General features: G+C 41.1%; 1 protein-coding gene across 5 annotated transcripts in view; it reads left to right on the top strand.

Moving 5' to 3' along the window:
* The window catches only part of DPP10 (dipeptidyl peptidase like 10), a 950,123-nt gene that overhangs the window by 875,941 nt on the left and 58,726 nt on the right, over positions 1-15,456 (top strand). For all 5 annotated transcript variants that reach the window (XM_077320279.1, XM_077320280.1, XM_077320278.1 and 2 more), the window contains 3 exons: positions 5,498-5,618; positions 6,718-6,872; positions 10,870-10,967. In XM_077320279.1, the coding sequence (XP_077176394.1) occupies positions 5,498-5,618; positions 6,718-6,872; positions 10,870-10,967 (374 nt within the window). The remainder of the gene's footprint in view (positions 1-5,497; positions 5,619-6,717; positions 6,873-10,869; positions 10,968-15,456) is intronic.

A 15,456-nucleotide genomic window follows, 5' to 3' on the forward strand; every position in this document is an offset into this window, starting at 1 on the left:
GCTACCCAGCCAAATGCCTGTCAACGGCTGAGGATCTACTGTTTTGCCACTGCTTCAATTTCCCTGCTTGTGGGCAATCAGCTGTAGATCCAGGTTGGTGGGAACTAAAGATGGCACTCCTCATGATGACGGTGAGGTACAGAGGCTGCTATGTTACACAGCCAGTGCTCCCCATTGTTCATATTCCAGGCTATGTACAAGTGAGGTGCCTCAGGGATCTATCCTTGCCCTGTGGTGTTCAACATATTTATAAATGATTTGGTTGAAGGAATAAAGGGGGTGCTTATTAAATCTGCAGATGACACTAACCTGGGAGACGTAGCAAACATACCAGAAGACAAAATCAGAATACAAGATGATCTTTTACAGGCTAGAAAACTGGGCTAAAACAAATAAAGTGAATTTCAATAGTGATAAAGAAGAAGAGGAAGAGGAGGAGGAAGAGGAGGAGTTGGTTCTTATATGCCACTTTTCCCTACCCGAAAGAGGCTCAAAGCGGCTTATAGTCGCCTCCCCATTCCTCTCCCCACAACAGACACCCTGGGGTGGGTGAGGCTGAAAGAGCCCTGATGTCACTGCTCGGACAGAACAGTTTTATCAGTGTCGTGACGAGCCCAAGGTCACCCAGCTGGTTGCATGTGGGGAAGTGCAGAATCAAACCCGGCATGCCAGATTAGAAGTCCGCACTCCTAACCACTACACCAAACTGGCTAAATGTAAAGTTCTTCATTTAGGTAGGAAAAAGCATATGCATCATTACAAGATGGGTGAGAGTTGTTTTGACAGTAGTATGTGTGAAAAGGTTCTGGGGGGTTTTAGTAGACCAGCCACTGAACATGAGTCAGCAGTGTGACTTGGTAGCTAAAAAGGCAAATGGAATTTTAGGCTGTATTAAAAGAAGTATAGTGTCCAGATCACATGAGGTGATGTTACCATTTTACTCCACTCGGGCTAGACCTCACTTGGAGTACTGTGTTCAGTTTTGGGCACCACAACTGAACAAAGATGTAGAGAAACTGGAGCGTGTCCAGAAGAGGGCTACAAAAATGGTGAGCGGTTTGCAGACCAAGTCGTATGAAGAAAGGTTGAGGGAGCTTGGTTTGTTTAGCCTGGAGAGAAGATAACTAAGAGGTGATATGAGAAGATGAAGCAGAATTGTTTTCTGTTGCCCTGAGGGTCAGACCAAAACTGATGGGTTGAAATTAATTCAAAGGAATTTTCAGATAAACATCCAGAAGAAGTTCCTAATGGTCAGAGCAGTTCCTCAGTGGAACAGGCTTTCTCAGGAGGGTTCTCCTTCTTTGGAAGTTTTTAAGCAGAGGCTAGATAGTCATCTGATAGAAATGCTGATTTTATGAACTTGGGGAGATTGTAAGTGGGTGGGCGGGAAGGGATGTGCCAGTGTTTTTCTTTTGTAGCCTCTCCTTGCATACCCAGGGAAATGCTGATTACCACTGTGGGATGGTAGGTGAATTTCCTCCAGGACAGGCTGGATTCTGGAGATTTTTGGTGAGGGGAGGATCACTTGGGAATGAAATTGGGGTCACTGTGGATGGGCAGGTTGTTGTGAGTTCCTGCAGTGTGCAGGGGGTTGGACTACATGAGCCTGGATACCCCTTCCCACTGTATGATTCTATGGAACAACTAAACATGCAAGACCTTATTTGATGAACTATACAAAACCGAGCCTTAATCCAGAAACTCTGTCCCCTGCTTTTCCACACATTGTTTTGTATGAACTTTATTAAACTTTATACGGCATAGAGCCAGTGCAGGTTCTTGTTTCTGTTGCTGTCCTACACAGCCAACACTCCCCAACCTTCACATTCCAGGCTGGAGCAGTCCTCTCTCCTATCCTATTCAACATCTTAATGTGCCCTCTTGCACAACTGGTATGGAAGTTTGGGTTGGGTTGTCATCAGTACGCAGATGACACCCAGCTCTTCTTTCTGATGGATGGCTGCCTTGACTCTCCCCCAGAAGTATTAGCCAGCTGCCTGGAAGCAGTGATGAGCTGGCTCAAGCAGGGTTGTCTGATGCTCAATCCTTCAAAAACGGAGGTCCTGTGGCTGGGTAGGAAGGGCCCATGTGAGGAAGCGTGTCTGCCCACCCTGGATGGTGTGCAGCTCTCTATGGCTCACTCTGCCAAGAACCTGGGTATGATCCTTGATGCTTCCCTCACAATGGAAGCCCAGGCCGCAAAGGTAGCGCGGCTGGCATTTTACCAACTCCGCCAAGCCAAGCTACTAGCGCCCTACCTGGCCCCGGAACACCTAGCCACAGTGATCCATGTGACGGTCACCTCTAGACTGGATTTCTGTAGCTTACTCTACAGAGGCCTGCCCTTAGCCTTGACCTGGAAACTACAGCTGGTCCAAAATGCAGCAGCCAGGATCCTCACAACAACACCATGGAGGTCCCACATCTGACCCATTCTCCGCCAACTAGAGTGGTTGCCAGTTGAATTCCAGTTCAGGCTAAAGGTTCTGGTAATTACTGTTAAGGCCATATGCTGTCAGGGTCCAGTGTACCTGAGGGACCACCTCTCTGCCTTTGCCCCTCAAAGAGCTCTATGCTCCACCACCACCAACCAGCTAATGATCCCTGGTCCTAAAAAAAGCCCGTTTGGCCTCAACCAAGGCTAGAGCCTTCTCTGTCCTGGCCTCCACCTGGTGGAATGAGCTTCCAAAGGAGATCCGCAGGTTCTCCGAAACAGTTCCACAGGGCCAGCAAAAGGGAGCTTTTCTGCCAGGCATTTGGTTGAGACCAGGCGTAACCAACAACATCTGCAGGGCCCCTACCTCCCTCCCAGAAATCTATCAATGCATTCTGCTCCTGGACCTGTTTGTACTGTTACCATTATTACAATTATCAGTTAATAGTATTAATGTTATGGTTATCTGTATGTTATGAATTGTTTCTTGTATTGTTTTTCTACATTTTATGTAAACCGCCCTGAGCCTCCAGGGAGGGAGGTATATAAATATAATAAATAAATAATAAATTAAAAATGGTGCACTGCTGTATCATCTGGGAATGAAGCACATGTGGCCCAGGTTCCCTTGATACTACCAACTGAGCTGTTGAACCACTGTACCCTGCTGGCTGGAAATCAGACTTACACTCTGTGGCTGATGGGGTCTGTGCATTTGGTCTTCTATCCAGGCTAAACAGACCAAGCTTCCCCAGCCTTTCCTCATATGTCTTAGTCTCCAAACCCCTCACCATCTTTGTTGCCCTCCTCTGGACATGCTCCAGTTTGGGCACAAACCACATTTCTGTGGTTTGTTTTGGTTTATGGTTCTTGCATAAACTATGAACCAATACAAATCAGAAGATTGGTTTGCAAACCAATTCGTATTGGTTCATGACCCCTGCTTTCTGATCTCCGTCAAAAGCAGCTGAGCTACATGGAGGAGAAAGCGGGAACTTAAATAGCTTTCTGCTCTTCATGAATTGCTACAACCTGCCTTCAGATTTGTAGACATTCATGGTGTCTCCCAAAGTTCATCACAAATTATTGTTCATCAGCTGGGTTGTGCTCCTGTACTTGCTGTAGTGTTGCTATTCCTTGTTTATTTTTATGCTTGATTCAGTATAACTATTAATGGGCAAGGCACGTTGTATCTGGAAATCAGTGGCTCTTAACTGGGTCAATGTAGATAGAACATTCAATAGCAAAGTATAAATGTTAGTGAGAACTAATCCTCTGCATTCTAGACTACTTCTACTGCACCCTAAAATATGAAAATGATTTTGTCAGATGAATTTTAGGCTCCTTTTAATTTTTTTAGAAATTGTTTCTTGTGTATCTTTGAGCAGTCACTCACTATTTTATTTAGTCTGTAAGTTCCTCAATGATGTTGTCTTCTTCTGTGTATCTCAACAAACATAATTTGTTTAATTTGGGATAGGAAGTGCACAATCCAAAGACTGTTTTGGGAACTGCTATAGCGGCAGGCCCTAGGATAGTATAACAGTGAAATGTTCAGGAGCAGCTGTCCAGATATGTGGTAGACTTGTTGATGGTCGTCCCCCCCCCCCCATTTTATCAAGGCCTTTTGAAGGTGCAGTTCTACATTGGATTCTACTGTCTGTCAGTGCACTGTTCAGAGGCACAGGGAGTTTATTAAAAGAAGGTTGCCAACTCCTGTACTCTGACCTGCAATCAGAATTTCATTCCTGGTTATCAATTTACCAATAAAATTATTTAACAGTAAAACAGTAACTGTTTTAATACCCTACTACTAGTGCCTTGCAACAAGTTGCTCCCTGGGGCATTATAATCCACCTGGAACCATGATTTGTCGATCTTACCAGTGTTTCTGTGGACTCCAATTCAGTTGCTGTGTGCAAACTCTTTGGGGCCAGCCTTCAGTATGAATTTTTCTCTCCTGAGAAGGCATACAGCAGCTAGTTGTGCTAGTATCATGCTAGTGTTCTTGATGTATCTTCATGAGTGAGTTTAATACTGAGCTACCTAGCAGTTAACTTTGTAGGTCACACCTATATCCAGCAACATCTTATGTAATTGTTCCCCTAGCAATCAGGGGAAAGGCTGTTTTGGTCACATGAATCCAGATTAGATATTTGAATCGGAAGAGCAACTCTGACTTACCCTGAGGGGAGCTCTGCTGCCATGGGGAATTCACATAGGGAAAAGGACATGGGGTCGGGCCTCAGGAGAATGGTGGTAGTGGTCAGGCACATGCTAGCGCATGAAGGAGGGCACATGGCCAAGGCACTCACATCATGTTATGCCTATATATATATATATATATATAAAATGGACAAGCTAGAATTCCTTCTTCTCATGAAAGGACCGCAGTATTCTTTCTATAAGAGTCTTTTGAACAACCGTTGAACAGGCATTGTATCAGAGGGAAAGCTACGGATTACAGTAAGAGAAAGTGTAAAATTATGCCATTTAACTAGATTATACAGATTGGGACAGAGCACAAATATAAAAAGTGCAAGATCTAGCACAACTGCAAGATATTAAAATGCAAGATATTAATAGTAGTGTTCACACTATGGAGAGATTATGTTGAAACTATGACAGTATTTCAGGAAGTCTGGCAACTATGTGTGCCTCCTGTTAGGGGCAATGGCTCAATGGCAGAGCATGTGCTCAGCAAGCAGAAGGTCCCATATTCGATACCTGGTACCTTCAGTTATTAAAATCAGGCAGGTGATATAAAAGACCTTCACCTGAGACTCTGGAGAGTCTGCCAGTCTGATTAGATAATGACCTTGATGGACCAACAGTCTGATTTGATGGAAAGCAGTTTCATGTGTCCATGTGTGCTTTCTAACTTTATCAGATCCAAACTGCACATCACAAATAGAAATCGGTCAGACATGGAAATGTTCGGTGAAAAGCTATGAAAATTGATCCTTTAAGCTATTATTAAATTGCAGGAATGGTATTTTTGTCACTGACATGAAAATATTCATTGAAATCTGCCCAAACCTTTATCTCTCTTACCTAATTTAGATTTATATATTTGAAAATAATATCTACTACCAGCCTGATGTAAAAAGCAGTTCATTGCGACTGACATCCTCTGGAAAAGAAGGAATTATTTTTAATGGAATTGCCGACTGGTTATATGAAGGTAAGCTGTACAGATACAATTTCATTATGAACATAGAGAACATACCCTTGTGTAAATTCTCCAACAGAAATCTATTTATCCCGGAACAATGCAGCTGATGAATCTTTTATGCCTTTTCCTTGCAAAGTTGTCCGCATTTATAACTGTAAGCACAAGTAAGTTTATGGGAGCAGTCACTTATATAGTAAAATCAAGTTTCCTTTATTCAAGTGAAAATACTGGATTGGGAAAGCAAGAAAAACAAACGCAGCAATAGGTTTGTATCAAAAGTTTCTGTTCCACTAATGACAGATATTTGCCCAGTATGAAAAGCGAATATAAGGAGCCTGTGAGAGAAAGGTGCCTTGTATTAAATGAACATTCCACTTTTAGCAGAGCAAAAACTTTGGATGTAACCCCATAACATTTGTAAATTGACCACCCAAATTATTCCACCCATGTTTCAGCCATGTATGTGCAATAAATATAATAAATAAATAATATGTGAAGCTACCCACCTTAAGAATATGCCACCAGTATTAATTGTAAACAATATTATATGTAACAGCTATCCTGGACATAAATATCAGGGCATTAATGCTGCTTGTGATCTGTAGCTGTGGAGGCAATGCCATCTGTGTCAGTTTGTTCAATGAGACAGATTCACATATGACAATGGATAGGAGACCATCCTGGCTGCCATGTTCCATTCCTTCGTGCCATTTCTCACTACTTATTTTGTGAGCATATTAAATGAGAAATACCCATGGCCAGCAAACTGATTCCACCCACAAAAAAAAAAAATCTGGCTCCTTCCCAGTATTTTAATATTGATACTTTGATATATAAAGGCACAGGCTGAACTAAACTTTCAATTCTTCCATTACTCTTATGGCCTTAGTATTAAATGAAGTAAACATATTTGGTGGTGCTTTATTTCACTTTATTTTTTATCACTGTATTCACTTTGTTATGAGAAGCAAACATCTGTACCAAGTGACTTTCAGCAGGATTTCAAACATTCCCTGACTAGCTGTGAAAGATCTGAAAAATTTTTTGTGTCTGATTTATATATAAAAAATTCTGATTTCATGTGTTTTAAGAACATTTTTTTCCCCAGAGGAGTTGCTTCATTCTCATATTGCTCATTGGTGGTCACCTGATGGAGAAAGACTTGCCTTTCTAATGATAAATGACACACTGGTACCAAATGTGGTTATTCCTCGGTTTACTGGGAGTCTGTATCCAAAAGGGAAGCAGTACCCCTATCCAAAGGTAAGGAATCTTTAAATACAGCTTCAACTATTTGTATATGGATCAGTGAACCAGTTATTTATATTCAATGTAACTGAAATCTGTTTTGAACAATTATTTTTGGCATATAGTTGTGTAGAGGTTGGGGGATCATGTGACAGGTAGATCCAAATCTGTCCCCTTTACTGTATGTCATTCCACTGTATACACTGATGGTTTGAAGTGAAAGCCAACATTGGATAATTAGGGCTATCAGAAACCCTTGTGTGTGTGTGTGGGGGGGGGGAAATAACAGAGGAAAAGCAGCCATTTAACTGATGTTTGAATCAGATGTGATTTAGAGGCCCCTTAGAAAGGTTAAGGGTCTTGCTCTATCTCTACTCACTTTATGTATAAGTGGGCTATTTAGAGTGGTAATCTGGTGTTGCATGCACTGAGTTTGTATGTTGTGTGTGTATGAAATTAAATCTACTTATTATCTCTCTCAATAGGTTATATATGTATACAATTGTTCCTGAACATTCCCACTTTACTTTCTCCTAAATTTATAATAAACATTTTTCTTGTGTTCATCTTTTTAATAATAATAAGATGAAGAGTTGGTTCTTATATGTCTTTTTATTTGTAACTAGGTTTTATGAAGGCAGGGAAGGGAGTACCCATGCAACACCATCATGATTTCCCTTAGGGGTGGCTAACTGAATAGTGGCAGGTTTTGGCAGGCCACTAAACATTTATTTGGCCTATTTCAAGCTTGTTGGCGTGATAGGGAAGTGTTGTGGGCAGTAATACTCAAATAATCTCAATCAGTACATAATAGCATGGTAAGAACAGTGGCACTGAGCTGAGTGGAAGGATTTCCAATCAAAAATATTTTAGTACTTACAACCTGTCACAGGCAGAAAACATTTGAGTTGTTTCATGTTTTCAGGGGAAGGTTGGGGCTCAGTGGTGGAGCATCTACTTGGCATGCAGAAGGTACCAATTTCAAGCCTGAGCACTCCAGCTAAAAAAAAATCCAAAATATTACAGAGTAAGTGATAAGTGATTTGAAAGACCTATGCCTGAGACCCTAGATAGCCACTGCCAAGTCAGAGTAAAAAACACTGACAAAGTATGTATGTACACTGGAATAAAACTTTAGCACATGTACCTGGAATAATACCTTGTTGGTCTTAAAGGTGACACTAGTCTCAAACTTTGTTCTGCTGCTTCAGACAAATATGGCTACACACCTGAACACTGACCTTGATTGGCAAGTGGTCAGAATTAATATAAGGTAGCTTCATGTGATCAAGCTACATTGCACAAGATGTATAGGCCTTTTCAAAAAGAAAATAAATGCTCTGACACAGTCCAGCTTATCCATTGAAGCACCTCATTAATATTCATTTCAGTGAGAAAGATGACAACATGCTTTATTTTCAGAATAAATAGAAGTTCCAAGTGTCCATGTTATTCCAAGGAAAAAATAGAAATCCTTTTAATATCATTTGTTAAGACCAATCTAAATGCTACAAACTTTGTGCAACGTTTTCCTAAACTTAGGAAGTCCAGATGTTAAGGGGGGAATTGCTTCAGGCCTCAATCTTGAAGCCATTAGTCTACTGCTGCTAGACTTCATAATTCATGCCAATTAAGGAAGTGCTGGCATATAACATGTAGTTGGTATCACACTTCCTTGGCTTTTTATAAAGATGATGATCATGAAAACAATAATAGCCTACATTGTGAATATAATGCGGTTAATCTGCATGACAGTTTGGGTTTCATTCTGCCATTGTTCAAGGGCTTGTGGAAAATGTATCTTTCAGTCATTATTATATTTTCTTAAAATTTAGGGCCATTCCGCACCCGATTTAAAAAGTGAGAGTCTTACCCTTGGCAAACACCATTTTTTTGGCATTTTGCACGACAGCATTACACCTTCAAACTGGGAGCTACATCCTCCATTTTAAAGCACTTGCAAGGGAATCCACAAAACTGGATTATCCCTGCCATGTAGCACTAGCAAGATGAGAGCAGCCAGCAAGACACTCGCACAAGACATGTATGTTACCAAAGTGGCTGAAGTAGCAAGATTTCCAGCTCCAAGGCCCGCCCTTGAGCCCGCCTCCCTCTCTCTTAATCTTTTTAAAAAATGCCTGGAACAACGAATAGATGCACAATCACCCAGGCAGTGTACAGAATAAACTTTTCCCCACCAGTTTGTCCATAAAGCATGCCTCTTCCCCACCAAAAAAACAAACAAACAAACAAACAAACAAATCACCCCCCACAAGAATTTTTTAAAGCTTCAAGGCTCTGGATTGCAAGAGGGATTACAGTGAAAGGAGCCCTATGCATCCCTGAATAAAGACATATGCATTTAAACAAGTCTCATTTAAACAAAAAACAATAGCGGGCATCGCGGTCCCTTTGAAAGATTAAGAAAGATGATTGGCCACCTGTCTTGACAGGTGGAAGAGAGGAGCATGTCTAGCAAGTTCCCCTGTTTTGCCATTTCAAGCAGGTATGTGAAATGTCAGGAAGCGCGAGACAGCAGCAGAGGAGCCAGCAGGTGAGGAATTCGGGGAGGCATGGGTTTTTTTTAGCATTATGCCATTGTGCTGGCATAAGGCTTTTTTTTCCTGTGCGGAATGGCCCTTATTCACTCACTAAAGAGTTAAACATTGGAAGATCATAATTACACAAAATATTTTTTTTGTGCATAAGAATGTTACTGCAGTTATCACAAATATATATCTAAGCAAATTCATTTACATAAAAGGTTAGTTATATTACTATAGATCTGTTGATATTTCATATAATCTTATTTGACAGTTATTATTAAGGTATTAAGAGACATGGTATTGACAGGTATAATTAAAGGTAGAGACTTTTTCCCCACAGGGGTATGCTGTTCCTCATAGAGACTGGATTGAAATGCCTCTGAGGGAATGAATAAATTAATTTCTGTTGGTGCAATGTTGTCCTAGCAGGATTAGAAGGGTCTGTACCAAAAAAGGGGCACCTCAAACTAGGGGCTGTCCCTTTACCCATTGTTGTATGGTGGTACAGGAAAGGAGACCAAAAATGCAATCATGTTTATGCATGCAAAAACAGGCATCGTCAGCACTGTCATAAAAGAAAAATCATAGTAAAGCTAGTTTCAAATACCGCACAGAAACCAGCAGAAAAGGTGGATTCACCATGGGGGGGGGGGGGCAATGCATTATCAAATGTACTATGGTGAGTTTTCAGCAAAAATGGCAACACATGCAGAATTTTTAAAAACCATATTTTTTCAAGACTTTTTTCCTGCCATGCATAATACCTCCAAGTATGCTATTGACATTCAGAATTTTAGATAAGGATTTAAGGGCACCAATATGTAAAAATGCAGCTTATCCTTTGACAGCTGAGCCAAGTGGCAGAACATGAATCTATTCTATTTTCAGCTTATCTGTCATAAGACATTGTCTTCTTCCCTCCTGGATGGGTTGGGGGATTTAACCATCCCTCATCTCACAAACAAATCTGTGTTACTCTAAGACACAATTCATCCTTCCGTAACACTAACAACTTTCTTAAAAAATATCCTGTGATCTCTGTTATCTGCAAAAAGGCTCTAAGAGATGTGCCAACCAATTATTCTTGAGCTGGAAATCATGAAGCTGTTTGGCTTATAAATAATGGAGGATCAGTTGAGCATAGAAGTAATATTTGTTAGTACTTTGAAGAAGAAAAGGTATAGATTTTATATTCCATTTACTGCATTAAGCTTTTAAAGAGATATTTTATGGACAGGGTAATCCTTGTACTTGTTTTATATTCGGCCTTCTGTGTTAATATTGCAGTGGACGGAAATGGAAATATTACTCTTGTTTCCTCAGCAAATGGTATGGATCATGGATCATGAAACCACTGAAGATGTATGATGAATAGCTATGTGACCTTGAAGGATTGCTCCATATAGTTGCCATACTTCTTCTTTATTTGTACATATGAACATAGTACTCTTTTTTTCTTGTCAAAGGCAGGTCAAATGAATCCAACAGTAAAGCTATATGTAGTAAATCTATATGGACCAACACATACCTTGGAACTCATGCCACCTGACAGCTTTAAATCAAGGTAAGTGGGCTAGAGGATCCTGATGTTTAATTTGTTGTAGTTGAATTGGCTGAAATATAATCGTATTTATTCAATACCACAACCACCTTTTTCCAGGATTCCAGATATCAAGACTGTTTCATTTTTTTTATAAATTTCAACATAAATATACAGTTAAAATGACTTATATTTGTTTGTAGCAGGAAATAAGAATACTAGAATCCTAAAGTAGGAAGTGGCTATATAGACCATCTAGTCCAACCCCCTGATCAATGCAGGATCAGCCCAAAGCCTCAATTATAAATATCTGTCCAGCCACTGCTTGAAGACCACCAGTGAGGGGGAGCTCACTACTTCCTTAGGCAACATATTCCACTTCTGGGCTATTCTGACTGTGAATTTTTTTCCTGTTTTCTATCTAGTACTGTTCTACATGTAGAGTATCAATCATAGTTTAACTAGCTACATCTGTCTAAAGGGATCTTAAAACAGAATTGGTTACTGCAACAATCTGAGCTAAAATGCAGCATTTTATGTATATTAATGTGTTACACCCCCTTCAAGGATCGCTGCCTTGTTGTGGCAAGGGGGCTTGCGTAGTTCAGTGAAGCTATGAGCTATGCCGTGCAGGGCCACCCAAGACGGACAGGTCATAGCTGAGAGCTCTGACAAAAGGTGATCCACTGGAGAAGGCAATGGCAAACCACTCCAGTATCTTTGCCATGAAAACTCTATGGACAGTTCCAATAGGCATAACGATATGACGCTGGAAGATGAGCCCCTCAGGTCGGAAGGTGTCCAATATGCTACTGGGGATGAGCAGACGGCTAGTACGAGTAGCGCCAGAATGAATGAAGCGGCTGGGCCAAAGCCGAAAGGACGCTCAGTTGTGGAAGTAACTGGTGGCGAAAAGACAGTCCGATGCTGTAAAGATTTTTATTCCATAGGAACCTGGAACGTCAGATCCATGAATCAAGGCAAGCTGGACGTGGTTAAACAAGAAATGAGAAGACTGAACATCGACATTTTAGGAATCAGTGAACTAAAATGGACAGGAATGGGTGAATTTAATTCAGATGACCATCAGGTATACTACTGTGGACAAGAATCTCGCAGAAGAAATGGAGTAGCATTCATAATCAATAAGAGAGTAGGAAAAGCAGTCTTGGGATACAATCCCCAAAATGACAGAATGATCTCAGTTCGAATCCAAGGCAAACCATTCAACATCATAGTGATCCAGGTCTACGCCCCAACCACTGCTGCTGAAGAGGATGAAGTTGATCAGTTCTATGAAGCCCTACAACACCTTCTAGAAGCAACGCCCAAAAATGATGTGCTTATCATCATGGGGGATTGGAATGCTAAAGTAGGAAGCCAAAAGATAACCGGGATAACAGGCAAGTTTGGCCTTGGAGTACAAAATGAAGCAGGGCACAGGCTGGTAGAATTTTGTCAAGAGAATACAATGGTCATAGCAAACACTCTTTTCCAGCAACCCAAGAGACGACTCTACACATGGACATCACCAGACGGTCAACACAGAAATCAGATTGACTATGTGCTCTGCAGCCAAAGATGGAAAAGTTCTATCCAGTCAATAAAAACAAGACCAGGAGCTGATTGTGGTTCAGATCATGAGCTTCTTGTTGCAAAATTTAGGCTTAAATTGAAGAAAGTAGGGAAAAGCACTAGGCCACTCAGGTATGAACTAAATCATATCCCTGACGAATACACAGTGGAGGTGACAAATAGATTTAAGGAATTAGATCTGATAGACAGAGTGCCTGAAGAACTATGGATGGAGGTTCGCAACATTGTACAAGAGGCAGCAACTAAAACCATCCCAAAGAAAAAGAAATGCAAGAAATCAAAATGGCTGTCTGAGGAAGCTTTACAAATAGCTAAGGAGAGAAGGGAAGTGAAAGGCAAGGGAGAAAGAGAAAGATACACCCAATTGAATGCAGAATTCCAGAGAAAAGCTAGAAGAGATAAGAATGCCTTCTTAAATGAACAGTGCAAACAAATAGAAGAAAACAATAGAATGGGGAGGACCAGAGATCTTTTCAAGAAAATTGGAGATATGAAGAGAACGTTTCATGCAAAGATGGGTATGATAAGGGACCAAAATGGTAGGGACCTCACAGAAGCAGAAGAGATCAAACAAAGGTGGCAAAATTATGCAGAAGAACTATACAAGAGCGAGCTTAACATCCCTGATGACCACAATGGGGTAGTTACTGACCTGGAGCCAGACATCCTGGAATGTGAAGTCAAATGGGCCTTAGGAAATCTGAGCAACAATAAAGCTAGTGGTAGTGACAGCATTCCAGTTGAACTATTCAAAATCTTAAAGGACGATGCAGTAAAAGTGCTACACTCAATATGCCAGCAAATTTGGAAAACTCAACAATGGCCACAGGATTGGAAAAGGTCAGTTTACATTCCAATCCCAAAGAAGGGCAATGCCAAAGAATGTTCAAACTACCGCACCATCGCACTAATTTCTCATGCTAGCAAAGTTATGCTCAAAATCCTACAAGCTAGGCTCCAGCAATATGTGGACCGAGAACTTCCAGAAGTACAGGCAGGATTTCGAAGAGGCAGAGGAACTAGAGATCAAATTGCCAACATACGCTGGATCATGGAGAAAGCTAGGGAGTACCAGAAGAACGTCTACTTCTGCTTCATTGACTATGCTAAAGCCTTTGATTGTGTGGAGCACAACAAATTGTGGCAAGTTCTTAAAGAGATGGGAATACCAGAGCATCTTATTTGTCTCTTGAGAAATTTATATGCAGGTCAAGAAGCAACAGTGAGAACTGAAGATGGAATCACTGACTGGTTCAAAATTGAGAAAGGAGTCCGGCAAGGCTGTACACTGTCGCCTTGCCTATTTAACTTGTATGCAGAGCACATCATGAGAAATGCGGGATTAGAGGAGTCACAAATTGGGATCAAGATTGCAGGGAGAAATATCAACAACCTCAGATATGCAGATGATACCACTCTAATGGCAGAAAGTGAAGAGGAACTAAAGAGCCTGTTGATGCGGGTGAAGGAGGAGAGTGCCAAAGTTGGCTTGAAACTCAACATCAAGAAAACAAAGATCATGGCATCCGGCCCTCTCAATTCCTGGCAAATAGAAGGGGAAGAAATGGAGATAGTGACAGATTTTATTTTCCTGGGCTCCAAGATCACTGCAGATGGGGACTGCAGCAAAGAAATTAAAAGACGCTTGCTCCTGGGGAGGAAAGCTATGGCAAATCTAGACAGCATCCTAAAAAGCAGAGACATCACCCTGCCAACAAAAGTGCGTTTAGTCAAGGCTATGGTCTTCCCAGTTGCAATGTATGGCTGCGAAAGTTGGACCATAAGGAAGGCCGAGCGTCAAAGAATTGAGGCTTTTGAACTCTGGTGCTGGAGAAGACTCTTGCGAGTCCCTTGGACTGCAAGGCGAACAAACCAGTCAGTCCTAGAGGAGATCAGCCCTGACTGCTCTTTAGAAGGCCAGATCCTGAAGATGAAACTCAAATATTTTGGCCACCTCATGAGAAGGAAGGACTCCCTGGAGAAGAGCCTAATGCTGGGAGAGATCGAGGGCAAAAGAAGAAGGGGACGACAGAGAATGAGGTGGATGGATGGAGTCACTGAAGCAGTAGGTGCAAACTTAAATGGACTCCGGGGAATGGTAGAGGACAGGAAGGCCTGGAGGATCATTGTCCATGGGGTCGCGATGGGTCGGACACGACTTCGCACATAACAACAACAACAATGTGTTACACCCAAGGGAAAGTTTGAACCGTGATGCAGAGCACATTTCTTTTTTAGCTAGTTATTTGTTTATTATATAGCATGTGTTTATCATATAGCATTTATCATATAGCCAGGAGATCCTAGTATTGTCTGGCAGCTAGGCAAGTGACTTGCCTGCCTCAGCATCAAGACTTTAGTGTTCCTTGGAGATCTTCCATTCAAATACTAGCCAGGGTCAACCCTGCTTACCTTCCAAGATCTGACTAGATTAGGCTTGCTTGGACTATCTGGGTCAGGGCTTCTTTTTACATACTTTTAAAGCTGTTTTCCTAAATTGGGGTTAGTCTGTTTTTTAAAAAAAAATCAGTTAGATGAGCAAGATCCATTTAAACTGTATGATATATGATAAAGTCAATGGTTCAAATCACAAACCTCTTTAGGAAAACTGATTTTAAATGACAATTATGCAAATTATTTTCTCACATAATTCAGATATGCTCACTGGTGATCACAGGAAAAATAAATATATATGCATGACAGATATTTCTCCTGTGGCTTTTCATATGGTAAGAAGGTTGCACATTTACATGAACAGTCCTTTATTCTTATATCTGTGATATCTTCAGGTTTCCTAAATATTTCATACATTTGCTGTATTCTGTTTGAGTGGATGATTTTTAAAAATCCATTCCACAGTCAACTCACAGGAGCTTGAAGAAGCATGTGCAAACCTAGAAAAATCAATTTTAATTTT

The sequence above is a fragment of the Paroedura picta genome, chromosome 2 (genome assembly GCF_049243985.1).
Source record: "Paroedura picta isolate Pp20150507F chromosome 2, Ppicta_v3.0, whole genome shotgun sequence".
Classification (NCBI taxonomy): domain Eukaryota; kingdom Metazoa; phylum Chordata; class Lepidosauria; order Squamata; family Gekkonidae; genus Paroedura; species Paroedura picta.